General features: G+C 40.3%; 3 protein-coding genes across 6 annotated transcripts; 2 read left to right on the top strand and 1 right to left on the bottom strand.

Moving 5' to 3' along the window:
• Window positions 1–675: 675 nt before the first annotated feature.
• On the bottom strand, window positions 676–4,182 carry mettl18 (methyltransferase 18, RPL3 N3-histidine). Its single transcript, XM_034100466.1, has 2 exons — window positions 3,834–4,182; window positions 676–1,826 (listed from the first exon to the last, which is right to left on the bottom strand). Exons 1-2 carry the CDS (start codon window positions 3,936–3,938, stop codon window positions 855–857), a joined length of 1,077 nt encoding a protein of 358 aa, XP_033956357.1. The 5' UTR covers window positions 3,939–4,182; the 3' UTR covers window positions 676–854.
• A 126-nt stretch (window positions 4,183–4,308) lies between these two features.
• Window positions 4,309–10,965, top strand: zdhhc16a (zinc finger DHHC-type palmitoyltransferase 16a). 2 transcript variants are annotated; one of them, XM_034100463.2, is made up of 11 exons: window positions 4,309–4,446; window positions 5,507–5,764; window positions 5,866–6,060; window positions 6,158–6,246; window positions 6,473–6,501; window positions 6,588–6,721; window positions 8,327–8,410; window positions 8,508–8,593; window positions 8,809–8,932; window positions 9,059–9,129; window positions 9,217–10,965. In XM_034100463.2, exons 2-11 carry the CDS (start codon window positions 5,531–5,533, stop codon window positions 9,317–9,319), a joined length of 1,149 nt encoding a protein of 382 aa, XP_033956354.1. In that variant the 5' UTR covers window positions 4,309–4,446; window positions 5,507–5,530; the 3' UTR covers window positions 9,320–10,965. The 2 variants fall into 2 exon arrangements, with proteins under 2 accessions (XP_033956354.1, XP_071061829.1); XM_071205728.1 differs by lacking the exon at window positions 4,309–4,446 and adding an exon at window positions 4,815–5,047.
• A 72-nt stretch (window positions 10,966–11,037) lies between these two features.
• Window positions 11,038–21,594, top strand: ubtd1a (ubiquitin domain containing 1a). Of its 3 annotated transcripts, none has more exons than XM_034100467.2 (5): window positions 11,038–11,582; window positions 12,019–12,105; window positions 19,882–20,109; window positions 20,601–20,786; window positions 20,962–21,594. In XM_034100467.2, the coding sequence occupies exons 1-5, from the start codon at window positions 11,555–11,557 to the stop codon at window positions 21,174–21,176; spliced, it is 744 nt and encodes a 247-aa protein (XP_033956358.1). In that variant the 5' UTR covers window positions 11,038–11,554; the 3' UTR covers window positions 21,177–21,594. The 3 variants fall into 3 exon arrangements, with proteins under 3 accessions (XP_033956358.1, XP_071061830.1, XP_033956359.1); XM_071205729.1 differs by lacking the exon at window positions 11,038–11,582 and adding an exon at window positions 11,826–11,901; XM_034100468.2 differs by lacking the exons at window positions 11,038–11,582; window positions 12,019–12,105 and adding an exon at window positions 16,170–16,746.
• Window positions 21,595–22,871: the final 1,277 nt, after the last annotated feature.

The following is a 22,871-nucleotide window of genomic DNA, read 5'->3' as shown; positions in this document are numbered from 1 at the left end:
ATCATTTACCCTGTAAAAACCTTCTGGCTTCCTCATCTTCTTTGATGAGTCACATCAGATACGAGAAACAAGTTTGAATTTCAGGCATGCTTCCTCAGAAAAAAAGCCCTGCCAAAAGTAATTCAACTGATTTCCTTGATCTGGACAAAAAGGGGAATCCACATGGTGTTGGGAAAATTACAACATAGTTCCCTTCCTGTACTTACATGAATCTGTAAATATATCCTGTGTATACATACTCATTGTAATGTGTCATGTCTTTCGGCTTAACAATTGAGCACACCCAAATTACGTGGTGACATTAACCGAAGGTAAAAAATAGACAGCAGCAAGAGGAGCTGTTACTTGAATTAGAGGTACAGAGACCCCATAGAGTCCCACCATTGATGTGCAGTGACTCTAGAATCCACTTTCAAACTACATCCTTGGGCCGGTGGGATAAGTTGCAATTGACATTTTGCGCCAGACTTCAGAAACAAGCCTGGCTTTCATGCTGCTGTTTGAACGCTGGGGAAATCACTCGCAAAAGGTCACTGAGCCCATTTCCTTTCTTTCCTCTTCATGCATCTAAAGACCTGTAATAGCCCCTTTCAACTGCACTTCACTTTCTGGCAGACATATTCAAATGTCTATATAGGAAGTGAAAGATAGGTAAACCAAAGAGTAAAAAGGGAATGAGATAGCAGATTTTATTACAGCTTTACATTGTTTTACCATGGTTTCTCTAACATACAACTTCCCATCTTGAAATAAAGGACTTCCCGTTTCTTTTGTGTACATTAAACAGTGCAGTATTCTCCTTTAACAGTTATTACATTAATAAAGCTGAATTTAAATCCTGAAGGCTGCTTTGCTTATTTAAGTGCCCTTTGCTTTTTGAAACGTAGGACTACTACATGTCTCTGAAGTCCTTCTTCTCCATCCCACAGGTGATCCAAAGAGAAAATGCCCCTCTGCTCCACAAATGTCTCAAACAGGTGCAGTCCACCGCCAACACCAAAGTAATGGGATTTGGTGGCGACGTATACCAGTCCATCTGGTGCCAGCAGCTTGTGGAGGGTCTTGTGTAGCGATGGGTAGTATGCAGTGTTGTAGATAGTCTCTGAGGTGAATATAAGGTCGTATTTGGGTTGTGGATTCTCCTGTTCAACCAAAGCAAGAAACGTGCACCAGTCACCGGAGAAAAAACGACACTTGGCTAGTAATGGTTGCTGGGATAGGTCTGTGGCTTTTTTCTTAAGTGGTGGGTTGCCATCTTTTTCATCTTCTTTGTCTTTCCCCTCCTTTTTGCAACCATCTTCCTCCTTCATTTTGCCCTTGCCCCTCCCATCTTTGTCATCGTCACTGTCTACTTCATTCTCCTCCTGGCAGTTTATTATCACATTTGGCACTGTAAGCTGCTCAATAACTGTACTGTTATAATCTTGGAAGTGGACCTGTCTGGCTCCTCTCTGCAGAGCCAATATCCCCAACAGCCCCGCACCGCAGCCCAAATCCAAAACCGCCTTCCCCCCGAAGGTCTCTCCGTCTTTCTCAATCAGCTCCAGAAGGTCGTAAGTGCACTCCCACACCTTCAGCCCTCCCTCGTACACGCCAGATATAAGATCAGACCTCTGCTCCGCGGTACGAGAGAGGATTCTCTCGTCGTCCTCTCTCTCTGAAGCAGTTTTTTCAAAAACAGTCTCATTGAGGAAGTGAAGAGGAGGGAGTGTTCCTATGGTAACTGATTCAGTGACAGCATCCCTAAGGATGAACTGTGGGTCAGACAGTGGAAGGTGCTCTTTGGCCTCTTTCAATGGCACGGCAGGTTTGATATCATCCTCCGTCTGAAAATACAAAGCAGTTTGCATGGGCAGGAAATAAATGTCTACAGCACACGTTATGTGGTTCAAGTTAAAAATATCATTTGGCAGTACGTACAGATATATAATTCCGCAATACAATGAGGCTGTGTGGGCTGGAGGAAGAAACTCAGAGGACAGGAATGTCCGGATTAAGATGACCATGATCCTCACAGAGATGTCCATTGAATTGTATTGCTCATAAATTGTTGATGTGTGTAAATGAAGTAACAACATGAACACTAGTTTTTTGAAAACAGTATTCTAAAACTAAATAAATTAAATATTAAAACAGTCATTTAACATACAGCAATTTCTCACTTACAATTCCTAAGAACCAATATTAGTAGTGGTGATGTTGAAACACTGCTTTTTGAGGCTTTGATAACTACTTTGAAAATAAGTCTAATCAACTCCAAGTTTCATTCAACTTGTCTTATGTGACATCTGCTGGTGAAATTAAGGTTGTCAGGCCAAATGTAGGAACTTGAATTTAAACAAATATAAAAGAGTGCCGTTTGATTAGATGATAATTGGTTTACAAGGATAGTACAGGCAATGTACCTTATTTATTTGAATTCTACATGTATATAAGTAACTTAAATATCTATATTTTATAAAAAATATGCTCCACTAATTAAGACTGATTGACTGGCTAATGATTTAGAGAATATTATGTGTGCAGTGGTCGGTCTAAATGTTAATGCAGTCCCATTCACCAGAGCACAACAGTTTCGATTTTTATTTTCCTCTGAACTTTGATTTTAGACACTACACTAACAACTCAGTAGTGACTCGGGTACTGATCATACAATCAGTATGAATGAGTTTTTATTGTCAGTCCTCTGCCCTGTGACCTCAAGGCTCGTGGCAAAGAGCATGTCAACCTACGCTCTCTAGTGGATGCACACCTAACACCATTTACATTTTCATTGTTGTCAAGTTGGAATCATACAGTTGAAATGACTTGATAAGTGAATATGCATGAATGACTTGGCTGATTTGGTCAATTTAGGAGAGGTTTAGGGGGTTATTGAGCTATCTCACATACTCAAAAAACAACTCTATGTAGGGGCGTGTGGCGCAGTGGATAGAGCATTGGTGTTCGGATCAAGGGAGCACAGGTTCAAACCCCACTGCATGTCGTTGTGTTCCTGGGCAATACACTTTACCCCAAATTGCTCCTGTGGGGATTGCCCACAGTATTGAGTATGTAAGTCGCTTTGGATAAAAGCGTCTAACAAGTGACATGTAATGTAATGTAGATAATCCAAAATGTCCAACCTTTCCTACCTACCTTATGCATATAGTTTGTGTCTGTTTGTGATATTTTCCTGTATCTATAATAATAAAAGAAAGGACGATCATCATATCTTCATAGTTGGATAAATCCCAAAATCAATACCATTTCATCCTTGGATTTAGTCTGACCCCTTATTTACAAAAACAATGATATAAGAATAAACTGAATTATTCATTATAATGTGTAAACACCACCTTAAGGAATGTAACATAAGAAACTGTAGAACTCTTCTAAATGTAAAATAAACATGTGCAACAGGCAATGAGCTAAACAAAACTGTAAGTAGACCTAGATTTTTTGTAGAATAAACTTTCACGAGCAATTATGAATGTCTAGTTTTGCTGTTTGCTTTGGTGCTGTTCTTGACCTTTTGTACCCCTTTAATCGTTGGAATTTCTATAGATGTGATTGTGAATGCAATGTGGATGTTGTACTGTAATACATGTGTAATTAAAATAGAAGAGAAGGGTCTATAAGCCTAGTACGAGGGTCCTGATTTCCCACAGTCCCAAGCGTTTACAAACGTATTCACGCCACTGCATGCACACATCATGGCGCGTATTGTATATTTCTTTAAATATTGACCAAATCCTTGCCATCGGGTCAGTTTGCTGAAGTCCATAAACCACTACCTGACAACTTTGAGTACTTAATCTCAAACACATTGTTTGTGAGGTAATGTTACTCACAGATTTAGCTGCAGTCTCTATTTTTTCTTTTTGCACTTTATATCCATCGTCTCCGTCCGGGTTGGTTGTTAGTGCTGGAAGGTCAAAGTTAAAGCAAAAGGACATTATGACAGTCAACACAGCACAGCTAGCTGTAGTTTAGAGGCTGGAAAGTTGGTATCCCCGCTCACTGCTGCTGGCTCCACATGGCAAGCAAGAGTATCTAAGCAGACAGCTGCGTGTAAGAACTACATATCCCAGAAGTCTGCCAATCAAAGTAACCGAAAACGTGTAACATTTCTGTTGTTATAGTGGATAAATGGTTTCAAGTTAGGTTTGTTCGGGTTTAGAGGCATATGGTTGTACGAAATGCAAAAACAGAACTATACATTGTTGAAGAAACTCTCCATATCTGAATGTCATTTCCTGACTCAGACTACCGTGCTGCCTTTCGATGTTATTCTTGCGCAGGCGCAGTTGCTCTGGATCAGGATTGAGATTTGTTAACTGTCACAGAAGGTACCTGGTCCTGCTCTTCTTAGCTAATATGTGCCAATAATACAATTGTTGCTTCCCTTTTGGAAAATGTCGACGGGTGGGACGGTTTCGGCAGGATTTTTGCCATCATAGAACAGTGAGTATTCTCTCTAAAAATATGCAATGTTATTAAATCTCAAAACGCAGCACACAGCGTCGGGCACGCAAAGGAAAACATTGAGACATCCAGACAAAAGGGATTTGGGAGGCTTAGGTTCGTGTTGACAGCTATGTTTATTATGGACACATCATATGTTATCGCTTTCCAGTGACGATAGTTTAGCTAGTAATCTTGCAATGGCATTATAATAAACATTGGCGCATAGCATTTCCTGATGGTGTGAAGCTGAATTTTTGCTGCTGAGTAAAGTCAACTGCACTTCAGCCCACTGCCCCTGTCACCCCACCTCAGGTGACTGCTGCACCTTCTCCACCAAACCCAGACTCCACCCCGGCTGGAATGCAGCAAAGCAACTAGGCTTTTCGCATTTTTAGCCGCCAGCCCTTTTCATTGTTTCTTTTATGGTTACCTCTATATTTCTATTTTATTCACAAGCGAATGCTCTGGCTTGTTCCTCCAGCAGCTTGACCGTTAATTTGATGAGTTTAAAGTGTCAGGGGTCAAAGACAGATGTGCTGAGTGTTGAAAACAACTTAAGTAAAGAAGGAAAGTTCTCTGGTCGAAGGTTCAGGCATTGGTAAGTTGGATACATTGAGGTGAAACTACTTCAATAATCTATTAACGTTTTGTGTTAATCACTTGTCAAACTTTTATTAGGATTTTTAAAGTTATATTACAGGTAATATCATGGTATGGTATTGTTTATCAAACAAATAAAAAAACTGTCACCTTGGCTCTAAGACATTGCAAGAGATAATTTTCACTTTTTACATAGTATAGATATAAGACCAAACCATTAAATGGATAACACGAGAAAATATAAAGCAGTTAATGCAATAGTAAATGCAACATTTCGTTCTTTATCTCCTTTAGTTATCTCCTTTAGTTTAGTTAGTTTTCCTTTCCATTTAGTTATTTCTTGATATATTATGCAATCAGTGTAACAATTTATTGAAATACATTTTATCATATTTGACTCATTTGAACTAAATCTGTTTATTTGATTGTTTATTTGTTTTCTTTATTTTATTTGCAGGTGCGTGCATATTGCAGATGCAGAATGCGGTGGTGTCCCAGCTCATCGTTCTACCTGCTGCGGTGTGTGCGGTTACGGACCTGTACCAAGAGAAGAAGAAACACACTGCCACTGTGGATTAGGGAAATATGGGCTTACATCAGACTGCTGGTGCAGTCATTTTACTTTAACTCCCTCACAGACTCAGATGTGGTTTTCGACTCAGTCTTTGAGCCAGTGTTTTGGACTGTGGATTATATTACACGCTGGTTTGGCACGGTGAGTGTGTGTTTGTCTGTGTGCTTTCATTAGTTTTGAGGAGTTTTGAAGTTTTTCTCTGAAGAAAGTTTCTGTGGGTGTCCCCTGTCTTTGTCCTACAGGTGTTTGTATTTCTCGTGGTGGTTCTGACCAGCTCCATCTTGGTGATAGCCTACCTGTTCGTCCTGCCTATGGTCTTCCGCACATACTCCACAGCATGGATTACCTGGCACGTTTGCTATGGACATTGGAACCTGGTCATGATTGTTTTTAATTACTACAAAGCCACCATGACTCACCCTGGGCACCCTCCCACAGTAAGATATTCACTTTTCTACATAACCACATGTAGCTCTACTAATCTGTGCTTGATGCTTAAATTAGTTATGCAACAACATGTCTTCTTTCAATTAGGTAAAAAATGACCGTCCATTTGTGTCAGTCTGCAAAAAATGCATCATTCCCAAACCAGCAAGAACCCATCACTGTGGTATCTGTAACCGGTGAGTCAATGTCTTTGTATTTCTCTTCTAGTATTTCCTTAATTAATGCATGGTTTGTATATCTCATTTGGATCATGTTTCTTTACCACCATAGCTGTATTAAGATATTTTCACATATTTAGCGATTTTGATAATATTTCAATAAATTGTTTATTGCCTCATGTTAAGCAAGGAAAACTATTGTCTATATACGTTTCAGACTGAATATCTTCTTATTCCTTTGCAGATGCATTCTGCGTATGGACCATCATTGTCGTATCCTTTGTGCTAACATTATCTCAAATGGTTTTTGTTATTTGATAACAAATAAATTGTGGTTTTCCTTAATGTCACCATGTCAGCCTGGTTGAATAACTGTGTGGGCCATTTAAACCACCGTTACTTCTTCAACTTCTGCCTCTTCATGACCATGGGCTGTGTTTTTTGTAGCATCAGTGGCAGAAACCTCTTCCTGGATGCATACAATGCTATTGAGGTAAGATGCCCACACTCACATTGTTGGCCTGATCAGGGTTTTGCCCTGGCAATCATTGTTAGCTACTCGGCAGTGACGTGCGGTGAGGTTCATGGCTGGTGAGGCACTGACTCTTTCAGAGTCAGATTTACAAATATTATATTTTGACCTTAAAGGTGGGGTAGGTAAGTTTGAGAAACCGGCTCGAGATCGCTAGAATTTGAAAATACACAACCGGAGAAAATCTGCCACTTCCTCACAGAGCCCCTCCTCCAACACACGAACGCGCACATGACCAATGAGGGCACGAGATAAGTTTGTGCCCCGATGGAAGGCTGACAGGCAGGTAGGCCATCCAGTTACTTTAGCCGGGCCGGCTAAACGGATTGGTTGTACTTTTTACAGTATTACGGCTTCTACAGATGACATTTTTTTTATGGATTTTTTGTCAAAGCACTTAAGATATTCATTGCTATCGGGATGTTAAGAGCATTCCATGGAATATAACAACAAGTGTATCTCGAGCCGGTTTCTGAAACTTACCTACCCCACCTTTAATTGAAATATTCGGTTATTTTCAAAAGCTTTTTTAGTCTGATGCTTCGATTCATTTTAAACAGACTGTTCAACAAAAGGATACCCAAAATCTAAATATTGGATTGTTCTTTCTTAGTAAGATCCCATGTTCATTACAATTGTGGTCTTACCTTGACTTGAAGATTAAGTCCATGCTATCCTTCTGGACAACAATCTCCATTACATTTTTGTGAAAGTCCTCCTTATCTCCCTCTAGTTTCAAAACAAAAGTCTAGTTTGTTGTTTGCGTCTACCGTCTCTACGAAGAATAACAGTAGCAACAAGAATATGTGGGCTCACGTGCACCCCCTTCAGTGCGGCAGAGGTTATGGCTGCCTCTCCAGGTACTTTTTTCATTGCCATTGTATGATGAGACCAGCGGGCCTAAATATCATATACGTGAAATAAGTTATTTAGAGACTATGGATGGCGAGGATAACTGTAATAAAGGGATCTACAAACATTACATTGGTGACATACAGTGAGATGGTAACAGGCATGCGCTTAGGGCCCGCTTTCCAGCCAGTTTCTGTGGGGTGACGCATTCTGAGGTGAGGCAGAGGCAGAGCTCATCTGTGCCTCACCTCACCCCCCACAGTAACTGGCTTGAGCGCGCTCACAAAATAAGTGCCCGCGCTACATTAGTGCCCGCGCTCCAGCCAGTTACTGTGGGCTTACGTGAGGCAGAGCTCGTCCCTGCCTCACTCCCATGTAGTTGTAGCGGAGCTCGGCCAATTTGCTGATTTTGACTATAAAAAGCGATTGGAATCATACAGAAATCACACTTACAACACAGATCAGTGGAGACATTTTATTATTATTACTATTTAGTTTTTCTTTAGTTGTTTTTCCGTTACATTGGAGTATGACAGGTGAGGCTCTGCTCCCCTGCCTCCCCTGACTGCACGTCGCTGCTACTCGGTATAGGTCTGGTACTTTTCCAACATGCCTGGTGCCTGGTTTCTATGCGGGGCTTTACTGTTCCTTACTGACACTGCCTTGTTTATGTCTTTAACACTTTGGGTTTGTGTATGTGGGCTGTTCCATTAGCGCTTTAAACATACGGATGTGGAAAAGCCGGGGGTACCAGTGACAGGGATGGGAGTTCTCATAGGGCTCCTCCCACCTGGCCAGGTAGAGTCTCAAAGTGCACATTGAACAATTATAAATAAACTTATGTATTATTATTTTTGAAATGATCTAATATGTCCCATTTTGCATTTTTCTCAAGACCAACTATCAGACAGCTGCACCTCCGTACACCTTTAAGGATAAGATGATTAATAAGAGCATCATCTATATGTGGGTGCTGACCAGGTAAAATATGCATTTCATTTTGCCACTTGCCATACAAAGGACAATGCTATCTAGTACACAAGTTCATAATACTAACAACTTCAAATCAAGCACTGTGTATGCAGTTCACACTGAAATAAATACAGTGTAAACAGTCAGTAGTTTATATTGTGACGTGGAAGTTGTCGAGTATTATCTTGGCAGAGGATCAAATTAAACGTTTCTTCTTATTTTAGCACTGTTGCCGTGGCACTGGGAGCTCTGACCTGTTGGCATGCAGTCCTCATATCCAGAGGAGAGACCAGCATCGAAAGACACCTTAATCACAGAGAAAAAGAACGGATGGAAAAACGAGGACGGGTCAGTATGTTAGATATCTTCTATATGAAAAACATTTAATTTGGGTAATCTTTTTTACATGATAGTCAAAAGTAAATTATTTGTCTTGTAAATGTTCTCTTTCTTTTTTCTAAACTGCTCTGCCAGGTTTACAAAAACCCTTTTGACTATGGAAGGCTAAATAACTGGAAAGTGTTCTTTGGCGTGCAGAAAAGAAGGTGCGAGATAATGAATCTCATGCTGCATCAATCATCAACGTTACGTTGCACTGCTTGTAAGCTGTTCTGCTTTATCTTTGTCTGCAGTCACTGGCTCACACGTGTTCTCCTTCCCTCTGGACACACCCCACCTGGGGATGGTCTGACATGGGAGGCCTTCCCAGTCAAAAAGGACGTAATACCTGTATGACAGACTCTAATCAGGAATCCATGGAGTCTATTTTCAGCAGTTTTTGCTGTGTACAACCCACTCTGGTTCTCTGGCTGGTTGGCTTAAAGGATCCTTGCAGTGTGGCTTCACACGATGAAGAAATTGGATAATGTTAACCTCCAATACCTCAAAACGTACAGTGGTATTGCTCATGGTTGGACGGTGTACATTTTTCTACAAGTAAAAGGGCAAGGTATCATGGATGGGTTATTCTCTACTGGGTTTTAAAAACGGGTCTTTCTTGACTCTAAGTGTTGTAAATACTGCAGAACCCAGAAAATGTATTATTTATCTGTATTTTGTACCTGTTTAGTTAATAAATCTTTATAAAGTGCTTTACTTAAACAATGTGTCACATTGAATATTCAGATATTACTTAAGATGGACATTGCATTTTATAACACATACATAAATTGCATGTAAAAAATAACTGGTAAATTACGGTAACATGTTTATTTAGCTAAAGAGCAAACAAGCTACAGCTCAGGAGTTATGTCACACTGTTGCTTACGCAGACAGACCCAGAAACATGCTGCTGGTAGAGAGGGATTTTTGAGATGCAGATTTGTTGTGCAGATTCATATGAATGTTAGATCAGAAAACAAGCAGTAAGGATGCACACAGATGAAACCAAAAGAATAGAGGAGACGTGAAAATGTTCCCCTCCTAATTGAGCAACATCTGGCTGGCATTAAAATGATTCCAAGGAAATATATTTTATATAATATTTATGCATTTGATAATAAAGCAATCAAGCAAATGAATTGTGAGCGTGTCAGCTACAGGGTGGTGCAGCAAATAGAGATGGCAGATAAAGGGAGAAAAGATTAAGGGAGGGTAACAGATTTGAGCCGGTTTGCAACCCTCTTCACGCTGCCACCACTCATCACATCCCCCACTCTGTCTGAAACAGACTTCACACACACACACACACGCACGCACACACAGCTGTCAGTATTCACTCCTCCAGCAGATGTCAGTGTTCATCATGTCAAGGTTGGACAAAGAGTGTAGAGTGTGTTTCCAGGATAAAGATAATTGACAGTAATAAAAAAAACATGTTTTTAGACGTTTTCTATAGTAAGGAAACATTAGCTTTTGTTTGTGATGATTAAACGGAATACTGTTCATTTATTTTGAACTGTACCTGCATGGAGTTACATGGTTGTGATTGCATGGACACTCAGTGTGACATGCTATTATGAATGCTTCGTATGGATTTATAATAGCCATCCCAAGGTTTGGCTAAGCATAATTGATATGGTGCAAAAACATCCATCAAATTCTTTATTATCATATGTACAAAATATACATTGCAGTCACAGGCTCCCCAACAGTGCAACATGCAATTAAGACATAGAAAGAAATATAGAATTCAAGTATTGTAACTAAACAGTTCAATTGACACGATGGTACCATTAAAGTTGCAGGAATATGTAAACTATTTGTAAGATAGACTAAGCTAACAGAATGTAGAATTAAAGACTGTACAGTCAGTAGTGCATTTTGTAATAGTATACACTGTTCTGGACTGTATACAGATATGTGCTGTGAACATAAGAAATTATTGCATATTCCTGATTTTATTTAATAAAAAAAAGGCAAAAGTGTATTCTGTCTGTAAATAAAAGTAGCTTAACATTGACAATCATACCAGGATAAATACTCCCACCTTGCATTTCAGAATAAAAGCCCTGACAATAGGTTTGTTTACAAACATGTATTGCTCAAAAACTCCTAACATTTAATTTAAAAAAATGTATTACCACCAAATGTATCGTAGTCACAGTTTTTATTTTTTCAAAACATTTTTTCCAATTATCTTCCTTTGTTATTCTGAAGGGGTAATCTCCCAGTTTCCGCTTTTATTTTGATGAGCTCGAAACTCAGAGCTAAAGAAGGATAACATAATTCGTTTAAACTGCGCATGCGTGTTGACTGAAGGATTTATTCTAGATCAGTGCCAACGGATTGTGCGGGTGATCTGCATTCATTTTTCCGGGGATAAAACGGAAATTGATGGCTGGTTTCGTTGTTTTTTATTGTTCAGGAAGCTGTTGATATTGTCCTGAGGCTCTGAAGGGCCTGACTGGTCCCCAGCCCGTCAGCTGCCTCAGTCTGCTGTCAAACTGCTGCATCCCCTGCTGATCGTCGCGTCAGGCTGATAACTTCACTTGGAAGCAAGTTTGGAGGTGGCAAGCAAACTGCAGACGAATGCATAATTTAGCAGACTGGATTTCCGGTAGGCAACATTATTCACATATTTATTAAAAAAATAACTGACATAGCAAAACGCATGGGTTTACGCAGCCTACAAAATAACTCCCATCGCAATAGCCTACATGCTAAATTACAAACAGTGTAAATCAATTCTAATAGAAGCCTACATAACACTATGTGAATGGAAATTGAGGGCAACAGCGACATTAGGTTCAGGCCGGTTCAGGCTCGTGCTCCCAGCTGGCAGTACACGTGACGTAAACATCGCAGGTTGTCTGACCTCGTAACAGGAACAAGGAGTGCTGAGCTGTCATTATTCCCCGATGAATGATGCTCTATAGGCACTTAATTCTAAATTATTATTATTATGAACTGCTTTTTATCGCCCTTAATCACATGTTCAAAGCATTTACAGGAAATGTTGATACTATGATATTTGTTCTTGCTGTTTATTGTAGGGACGGTGATGGGGGGCTGTGTGGGCAGGAGTAGGATGGATGGACAAGGGAGTGCCCGAAGCTCGACAAGAAGCAAAAAACGTGGAGGTAAGAAGCTGGAACACATTGGACTCCAGCCTGCCAGTTTCATAAACAGGCCTAACTTCATATTTGTGTGAATGCATAAGAAACACAAAGTTATTTTAGTAGATGATATTATTAAACCAGAAGCTGTGAATAAGAGTGTTGTTTCAAGTGAGATAAAAGGTTGTGATAATGTGAGTTTAAAATATTCTTATAAAGGACCAGCATGGTTAAATTAAATTAGATTATTTGTTTATTTAGGGGCATTGCTTCTTTGATGATGTATTGAAATGCAAGTTACACAGAATACTTTTTTGATACACCAGACACATAATAATATCAGTCACCTTGTCAGAAACAGCCAAATGCTGCAATTTTTATGAGAAGATGTATCATTAACAATTCATGTATTTGTGATAAAATGCAGGTTGGGGGTTGGATTCCCAACTACACCCATGTTGCATTGACGTCTTCATCAGTCTGAGAGCTTACTGTCTCAGGTGTTAAATGTTTCAGGCCTCATGGCGTAGTTATGTGTCTAGTCTGCCCTCTGCGCTGAAACGACAGTGTTTTATATAAACACTGGTCAATCCATTCCTTGTGGAAAAAACGTCTGTGCACTCAGCTGGATTGTTATGCATTATGTATGGAGCAACAGCAGCAGTGGCCTGCACACAGAGTTTTCAAAGTTTGACCTACTTAGTGTATGCTTTGCTTTATGACGACCTGCGGAAAAATATATTTACATGCCCTCTCAGATCATGTTCAAAGACTTATATATGTGTGAGATGCAACCACATAGGCTTCAGTAATGAACTGCCTGGCTTTTTGATAATGAAGATAAACCATCACATGTTGAGCCCACGACAGTATGCTAGGTTCACCTTCAGACTTTAACAGACTGACAGGGTTTATTGTTTTTTTAATAGGTTTAGCATGTTGCTTTGGGTATTTCTATCCTCTAAATAGAGCTGATAGGATTAGGCCTGTTGTATAAAGAAGCTACCTTCTGGCTATGACACTCAACTTTCCCTCTTTCCATGAACTGATCCTGGGATATTTTGAGGTTGCATGTTGTTGGGAGGGATATAAGTGAAAGGTAGTGTGGTCATTATGTAATTGGGCAGTTGTATCAACAGAAAGCGGAGCTCTTATTTAGAATTTGCTCATTGTGGCAAAGCAGGTTTTTGTTTCTTCAGTTGATCTGCAGTCAGCTGATAAGGTTGGCGTCTTTAAGGCATTAATGCAGACTTTTACCTGACTCACATCCAGGGCCGGACTGGGACAATAAGTCAGGCCGGGAATTATACACCCAGCCAAGCCACTACCAGTTTTTTGTGCCATTTTGCTGGATTTATTTGTCAATTTTTACAGCGTTGCTGCCCGTAGTGATAGCGCTCTAAATCTACTACCCAAAAATAAACTTATGGACATGGGTTACTATTTAAAAAAATGTGCAAATCTATTTAGGAACCTATGTGAACATATTTTAAGTGGGGGTGGACCTCAAATCCTATAGGGGGGTCCGGGGGCATGCTCCCCTGGTAAGATGTGTTTTTAAATGTTGGACTTAAATGCATCAATCTGGTGCATTTTGAGGGGGAAATAAAGAGACTACACCCATATGAAACATAACTGTATACATTTAAAAAATCATAAAATCATAAGAACATGGCCATATCCAATATGAAAAAACATTGAAACTTGTTTATTTATTTGTTTTTGGTTCATTTTGAACCAGCTTCTCCTGTCTCCCCCTGCTCCTCTTTGAGGCAGCAGCAAAGACTAGTTTTAGCTCTCAAGAAGTTAATAGTGTATCTTACCTTTTTTCACCTAGGTAACGTTTTTTTTTTTTTATTATTCATGCGTATTTTACTAATCACTCCCCCCTCAAATGGAAATATGTGTTTACATAAATGGTGACCAAACCGTTTGAGACCCACAGAGAACTTAGACTAAGTTAACTATCTAAACACTCAGAGTCCTTTACCTCACCTGAGCTGTAGTTATCTCTCAGTCTGACAGGAGAGGACTCTCCTCCACCTTGTTGTTGAAAAAGCTCCTTATATCCGTTAGCGCAGCTAGCTAGCACCAGATGCTAACAACAACAACAATACACGTAACCGGTGCGCGCGCTTTATCTCACTCGCTCGCGCCACACATAACACACACCCTCCCGAGCTTGAATGACACACAGAGACCAATCGAGTATGAGCTGTATGAAAGTGGCCATGTCGGCAGGCCACATCATGTAGACAGCCAGTCACCTTCTGTGAGGCAGAGTCAGACCCACATTTGCGCAGCGTTGCGTTCACAATACATAGGCTACGTATATACAACAAAATAATCCTCAGACCAGCAGGCCACTTAACAGGCCAGGCCATCGGGAAACCTCCCGGTCCTCCCGATGGCTAGTCCAGGGCTGCAGTCGGATAGTTTAAAAATCAGCTCCTAAGTTCTAACCCTATCGTCTATTCCTTGACCTCTGAGTGAAACGTCACGGGGTTAAGGGATAATGGATAGGAGAATTCAAAAGGACTTAGGAGAAGAGACTGCGGTACTTTAGAGAATCCGAATGCACTTTCACTATCCGACGTGTTTATGATGCGCCAGCGGACGTCATTGTGTGCGTCTGCTGCTGTGGGGAAACTATGGAAACCACAGTTTTCTATACAGCGGACTACAACATGGATGTTTAATAAGAACGAGGGACTGCTGTGAACTCATCTAGAGACTCTGCACCGTGCTCTGATGCTGCTGCTTTGCTTTATGAACGTGGACAACAGAGACACAGATTCTTCAGGACCAAAGTTGGAATTGAAATAAAAAAGGAAAGTGAAACTTATGCTCGTCACCCTCTCCCTCCGGTCCACATTAATACAAATTATCCCAATACGTATGATTGTATGAACTAAAGATCTTAAAATCAATACAGATGTATTTATTATAAACATTAGTGGTCCTTAACATCTATCACTGTGTATATCACCATTCAAACATCTTTTAAAAGTTGAACAAACCCCACACAGCTCAGTAAAGACTGAAATGTTGACTTTATTTGATAACTTCAGTGAAAACTAACGTTCATATTTCTCTTTTTGATTATAATACTGATGAACGTTCAAAACAAAGCACTTTGGCAACTTACCACCTATGTTTTAAAATGCTTAATAAGCACCGTAACTTTCATGATATCATTTCTCCGTCATAATCGGTTGTTTCCGTGAACGGCCGACTGTTGAGTGACGGCAAATGCTGCGGCTGCAAGGCATTGTGGGGCAGCATTTTCGCTTCTCCTGTCGGTTAGGGAGGTCCAGTGGTTCCTAAGCTAAAGGAGGTTATAAAGGAAGTTTGAAACCTCCTTTCCTATCATTCTCATCATTCTAGGCTGAAGTCGAATAGTCCATTTAGCTTAGGAACCTTCCTAAAGGAGTGAAATGACCCGGAAGTCCCTCAGTGGCAGCCATGATAAGTGCTGTTCGAATTCTCTAGAATGATGAGAATGATAGGAAAGGAGGTTTCAAACTTCCTTTATAACCTCCTTTAGCTTAGGAACCACTGGACCTCCCTAACCGACAGGAGAAGCGAAAATGCTGCCCCACAATGCCTTGCAGCCGCAGCATTTGCCGTCACTCAACAGTCGGCCGTTCACGGAAACAACCGATTATGACCGAGAAATGATATCATGAAAGTTACGGTGCGTATTAAGCATTTTAAAACGTAGGTGGTAAGTTGCCAAAGTGCTTTGTTTTGAACGTTCATCAGTATTATAATCAAAAAGAGAAATATGAACGTTAGTTTTCACTGAAGTTATCAAATAAAGTCAACATTTCAGTCTTTACTGAGCTGTGTGGGGTTTGTTCAACTTTTAAAAGATGTTTGAATGGTGATATACACAGTGATAGATGTTAAGGACTAACGTTTATAATAAATACATTGTATTGATTTTAAGATCTTTAGTTCATACAATCATACGTAGGCCTATTGGGATCATGTGTATTAATGTGGACCGGAGGGAGAGGGGGACGAGCAGAAGTTTCACTTTCCTTTTGTATTTCAATTCCAACTTTGGTCATGAAGAATATGTTTCTCTGTTGTCCCCGTTCATAAAGCAAAGCAGCAGCATCAGAGCACGGTGCAGAGTCTCTAGATGAGTTCACAGTAGTCCCTCGTTCTTATTAAACATCCATGTTGTAGTCCGCTGTATAGAAAACTGTGGTTTCCCCACAGCAGCAGACGCACACAATGACGTCCGCTGGCGCATCATAAACACGTCGGATAGTGAAAGTGCATTCGGATTTTCTAAAGTACCGCAGTCTCTTCTCCTAAGTCCTTTTGAATTCTCCTATCCACTATCCCTTAACCCCGTGACGTTTCACTCAGAGGTCAAGGAATAGACGATAGGGTTAGAATTTAGGAGCTGATTTTTAAACTATCCGACTGCAGCCCTCGAGAATTCGAACGGCACTTATCATGGCTGCCACTGAGGGACTTCCGGGTCATTTCACTCCTTTAGGAAGGTTCCTAAGCTAAATGGACTATTCGACTTCAGCCCGGGCCTGCTCACATCAAAGCTCAGAGTAAGATCAGCCATGGGAGTACCAAACTCCAGGGAATACAACTACTATCACGGTCCAAACACACCCTTTAGGATTATGCTGAAAAGTAAGTATCGACCTTTGTGTGGCCTGAAAGAAATGCCATCATGTTTTCATGTTAGCGCTGTGTTTGAAGATTCAATTTATTGTCATTACGTAGTATAGGTACTAGGGATGCACGATAATTATCGGTCCGATATTAGGAATTATGACGTCATCCCGATAAACCCGATACCAGTATTAATAGCCCCGATAATATACAATATATTTTTTGGGTAAAAAAAAAGAAAAAATACTGCGGTGTGGGTGGATTGGGATGAGGGGCGCTTGTTTTTCACTCGGCTCCTCCCGTTTTGCCAGTACTGTGGTATTAGTGGTTTAGGAAGAGGGGAGTTCTTCACAAATCCAGCGCTCCCTAATACTTCGAACCTGATGAGTGTGCTGACTTTTCGTACAATGTCCCACTGTCTGTCTTCCTGCATAAAGTCAAGTGCTCGGCGCAGTTGTGGCGAAATGTCGCTCCTCTGTTTTCATTTAAACAGCTCCTTATATCCGTTAGCGCAGCTAGCTAGCACCAGATGCTAACAACAACAATGCACGTAAGGTCTCTCTCTCGCTCGCTTGGGCCACACATACACACACCCTCCCGGTCCTCCAGATGGCCAGTCGGTGCCTGCCAGTGAGCGTGGAAGTGTGGTCTGCCACAAGCGGGCGGCAGGAGCGGGGCTGTCAGCATCCGCTTGTAGATGGTATTTTAAACTCGATGCGCTCTGAAACTACGGGGCGGCCAAGGTAAAAAAAATACACATGCGTTAATCGCGTTAAAATAATTAGTGGCGTAACATTTTTTTTATTATCGGTATCGGTCTTGAGAAGCAGGAAGTTATCGGTATCGGTTTCAAAAAACCAATATCGTGCATCCCTAATAGGTACTATGTAACAAAACGGTTTCTCTGAATTTGACCCATCCTAGTGTTAGGAGCAGTGGGCTGCCATTATATACGGCGCCCGGGGAGCAGTGTAGGGAATGGTGCCTTGCTCAGGGACACCTCGGTAGCACTTGTTCTTTCCGGGACTTGAACTGGTGACCTTCCAGTTGCCAAGCCAAGTCTCTATGGACTTTGCCACCAGTGTTTACACTGTACTTTTGCCATCATTTCTCCCAGAATGTTTTGTGTACTGTATGTTGAGGTCAAGATTGTACTGTACTGTCGATTCTTTTGTTTTTGCATTGATGTTTTTAGGGTAACAGGCAATGTTTGCAGTTGATGAAAAAAGAACATAAGGCAAAACAAATAAATAAAAAAAAAAGAGAAAGCGGTCATTACAATCTAATTGATAAACTCCAAATTGCTGCCTCTGACTGAAATACATGCTTTCACAAGAGGTACGCGGATGGCTTTGGGAAATGTGAGAATTTGTTTCACCTCGGGTTGCAGTGCTGATGTTTAGGAGAACACTTTGAAACTAGTCAATCAAAAGAAAACTTATTTAACCAACTATTTGGATTATCAATCCTTTGTTAAAGTACTATGTCTTGGTGTTTTATATTGAAATTGTAATTATTGCCGTTGGGTTTTTGACATTTAAAACCTCACCATGGCCTTTTTAAACTGGGATAAACATTTTTCACCTTTTTTCGACACATTTTTACTTGTTAAGGTTAAAAATATACCGACACATACATTTATTATAAAAATAATTCTACCTTTCATCACAACTTACAATATGAATATTATAACTAGTATTATTAGTAGTTATTAAAAAAGTTAACCAATGCCTGTTTTGGTATATTTTAGTTTAGTTTGTATATTTCCATCCGTCACAAATGTTTAAACTCGAAAGAAAACACACCCAGCTTAAATTCCAGGTAGCTAGGCTTACAGCTGTCAAAGCTTTCTGTCACTGTACCTAACAGTCATGTTTACTTACTTCCTTGCAAGGAGGGTGGCAAAACATTCTTCAAATAATGCAGGTTGTCATCCCTAATTACACATCCCTCTCATATGTCTTGTTTCGTGTGTGATGTGCTATGGGGTCATGACTTAAAAATATCCCAATAATAACCCTCTGAGCTAAAAGACTGTAGACCAAAACCCATGTTAATGCAATTATGTAATATTAATAACATGGGATCAGATGGATATAGAGTATAATCTCTACAGCAGTTTTCTTGTAATTATAGCTTTAAACTGAGAAAAAAGGTAATCTCTAAAGGTCATGGGGTCCCTTTTACCTTCATATGGTGGCCTGCATTGTTAATGACAGAAAATCATTTAAATCGGTGCATATTAGATGATGGGAATGGCCCCTCATGTCTAACTTAATTGACAAATGAAGACTTGTATTCTTGTTATGCAACATTTTGCATTAGAACATATATTTGGCCTACTGTCGTTTGCAGAAGTTATGAAATCATGATTGATTTGTAGAAGCTTTGTTTTTATCCGTGTGCTTGTTGTTTACGTCTTAGGTTTGAGTCTTTTTGCGTGCTTTCATTGGCCAGAGAGTGCTCATCTCTCCAACCAATGCCTTATGGGATGGGTACAGATAAATCCTGTTATGTAGAACCTGATTACTGCCTATAATCCACTGACGTGTGCTTGTCAATGTGAGTGCATGGCAGTGCACATGCACATTTTCGTTACCAGCCACTGCAGTAATCCACAACACTATAAATAATCCCTTTTTTCTTTGAATTAAATTGACTTTCTTGGTATGCTGGTACACTGGATGTAATGTATGCCAGCATGGACCAAACACTAAAGATCTGTCAATGAAGGATTCTTAGGAAGAGCTTTTTTGTCCTTATCTGACCTCAATGGTATGAAGATGACCAATAGTACATAACACACTAAAGTTATAGAACATTCAAAACATGTATCGATCATTTATCTTATTATATATTGAGAAATGTTTGTTCTTCTCATAATGACTAGTGTTTCTTTTTCAGTAATGATGCTCTTTAGATAGAGATAGATCATGTGAAATGTTTTTTGGTGATTTACATTTGTGCCGGAAGATATAGCTCATTTTAGTATTAAAAAAAAATTCAAACAATCTTCTTTACACTCACTCTTGCCTGAGGTGATGGTAAAGAGATCAGACATCCTGGCACCTTTTACAAACTAAAGTGTCCAGCAGAGCATGGCCTTGGTGATATTGGGGTGCTATCTCAAATCAGTCCTGTATTTTCTTTCAGGACGCAATGAGCCCCTTAAGAAGGAGCGTCCAAAGTGGAAGTGTGAGTACCCGATGACAGAGGGCCAGCTGAGGAGTAAGAGGGATGAGTTTTGGGACACGGCTCCTGCCTTTGATGGACGGAAAGAGATCTGGGACGCACTCAGAGCAGCAGCCCTGGCTGCAGAGGGCAATGACCTGGAGCTAGCACAGGCTATAGTAGATGGAGCCTGCATCACTCTGCCACACGGTATGAAACCACTCACACATACACACATGGCCTTTCAGATGTAGAAACGTTCTTTATCCAGCTATCAATTGTAATAAGCCGTACATGTCCTGGAACCTCCAGCGTGGATGCATAAACTTACTGTAATAATTCTCAAAATGTGAAATCCCATGCACCAGTTGTTCAGAGATTACTGCTGTAATAGTTACATAATGGTCCCAGTGCTGCGTGACCACTCTGCATGGATTGGTGCACAAAAAGCCATGGCTGAGAGTTAAATGGGAAAAAAACATTTATCTGCTAACACTCAAGAGTGTTTCTGCTTTTATGCTTTTAGTTCAAGGACATTTGTATTATTTATGTAGAAGTGATGTAAGTAAATATAATGTCAATGTCATCGCAACATACGCCATGTGCATTATTGAAGTAGAAAAGGGTATCAGTCTAAAATTAGTTGATGTTACTTGTAGAAATATTTTGGTGGTTTATGTTGTCCATTTATCCTTCAACAGGCTCTCTTACAGAAAGTTACGATGAACTAGGAAACCGCTACCAGCTCCCAGGCTACACCTTAGCCCCACCTGCCAACCTCATCTCTGAAACGTCCAGTGAGTGCCAGGTATCTGACTCCTCACAAAAACAAGCTCAACCCGCTCCTTGCAGAGAAGAGTTCCAGCTGCGGGTGCGATTGTCATCAGGTAAGACACCCTGAGTATGACCTATAATTAAAGATATATTATGACCTTTAAATATACAGAACTACATGCTATGCCGCTTGCATGCATGTGACATTTCATCACATCTTAGGCTAGAGACTGATTTATAATTCATAGCTTTGATGTCAACCCTGTTTATACCTTGTGGTATCCTTAGGACAGGATGTGCGTCTGACAGCCAGCTTGGCCGACTCCATCGCTGAGCTCAAGAAACAATTGGAAGTAGAGGAAGATATCGCCGTGACCCGCCAGAGGTGGTTCTTCTCTGGGAAGCTCCTGATTGACAAGACTCGCCTTCAAGACGCCAAGATCCAGAAGGACTTTGTGGTCCAAGTGATCGTCAATATGGACCCTCCAGCCATAGCTAACTGAGGACTCGGAGTGATTCAGTGGGCTACAATGAAAAGCAATTAATAAAGGAAGTGCCAGAGAGGGGGGCAGGAGTAGGAGTAGCGATTTGAATAATTTTCCGTTTGGCACTGCTGTGGAATTTTGTGTACATTTTTATACAAGAAATTATTGCTTTTATATTGCTCCTTTTTGTATTTTTTTTCCTTTTTCCAAATGAAGTAAGAATATTGAAAAGCGCTGAAACACTTTAGATTAAAAGTAGTGTCCTAGGATGCTCTGTCTGTCTCACTGTCTGTCTCTCTGTTCGTGTGGACATCAACTCAGTTCTATTGTTTACATGGTCCCCCCCTCTTGTCAGGTGTGTTTGTAATTTTGCTTAAAGTGGACCTATAATGCTATATGTGAATAATATTTTGTAGGGCCATACCTATATAAAACATGTCTGTGAAGTTTTTTTTTCAAAATACAAAACAGATCACGCATTTTAGCCATGCCTCATTTCGCTCTATTCCAGCCCTGTTTTTGCAAGGGCTGATTCTGTGGCAAATTAGCTGCAGCTGACCACGCCCCCTGCAAAGGATGGGGGCGAGACGCTTGCCACGGCAACCTCTCATTCCCCTGATAGTTGGAGAGTTGCCCACATAGGCGGAGCTCCCCGTTTCTGACGTCAGAACAATTTCAAATCTGTATCAGTCTGTATCAGATCCATTGCAGCCCCGTTTTTAGAGATTTGGGTATGGAGGAAAAGAGAGAGGGTTGTGTTTCCTGACACTTGGTGAGTTCCCTGACACACCGGGGACACATTCATGAATAAAATACGTATAAAAGTGCATTTTGCATGATAGGTCCCCTTTAAACTGAATACTGTTCAACTGGGGCCAGGGTCCACATGAGGGAAATACAATCCCCTTCTTCTTTTCTATATTTAAAGATTTCTGTCATGCCATTTGAGAAGTAGAGTAAGGGTGGCAGAACATTTTGGACAAACCGAAACATGTAAATATCAGTTTCCATATGTGCTGTTTGGTCATGTTACAATGTGCACACTTTATTTTCATACACAACTATATTTTTATTAAAGACACCGAATGTATGAAGGCACCTTTCTAAAAGGTAATACGAGGTTTGTTTTTTATTTCATCCCTCCAAACTAAATACGTTTTATGTAAAATAGGATGCTCACTGTACTTGAATAACTTATCAATAAATATTGTGAATTTAAAATCACTCTCTGCTTTCATGATTATTAAGGCATCACAAGTTGTAACTTATCCTAGAGCATTGGTTCCCAACTACACATGTAGATTTGGGGCATCACATAAATATTTTCCTTTTTCTATGCATGCTGGTTACTAACATCTGTAAATCCTTCAAATAACAATATAAGAAGAAAATCTGGTCAAACTGTGCAAATCATGATCACAACAAGGCCATACATTTTGATGTGAAGAAGTGTAGAAATTGATCTGTGTATGGGGTCACACGTTAAATTCACAAATTGTATATGTGGAAAGATAAACATAAGTCTTACTCTTATAGCGTTTTTGTGTTGGTGTCAATCGCTTTATTTGAATGACAAGGACATTATACAAAACGTGATGTGATGGGGAAAAGCAACAAAAAAGTCAGTCAGAGGAAGAGCAAAAAATAGGAAGACAAGAGACATTAAAAAAGGACTGAGATATGGATGTAAAAATATGGTGGCCTTTTTGTTTA

Source organism: Pseudochaenichthys georgianus, chromosome 15, assembly GCF_902827115.2.
Source record: "Pseudochaenichthys georgianus chromosome 15, fPseGeo1.2, whole genome shotgun sequence".
NCBI lineage: Eukaryota > Metazoa > Chordata > Actinopteri > Perciformes > Channichthyidae > Pseudochaenichthys > Pseudochaenichthys georgianus.
Note: the sequence above shows the minus strand (reverse complement) of the source record. Positions and strands in the feature narration are given on the sequence as shown.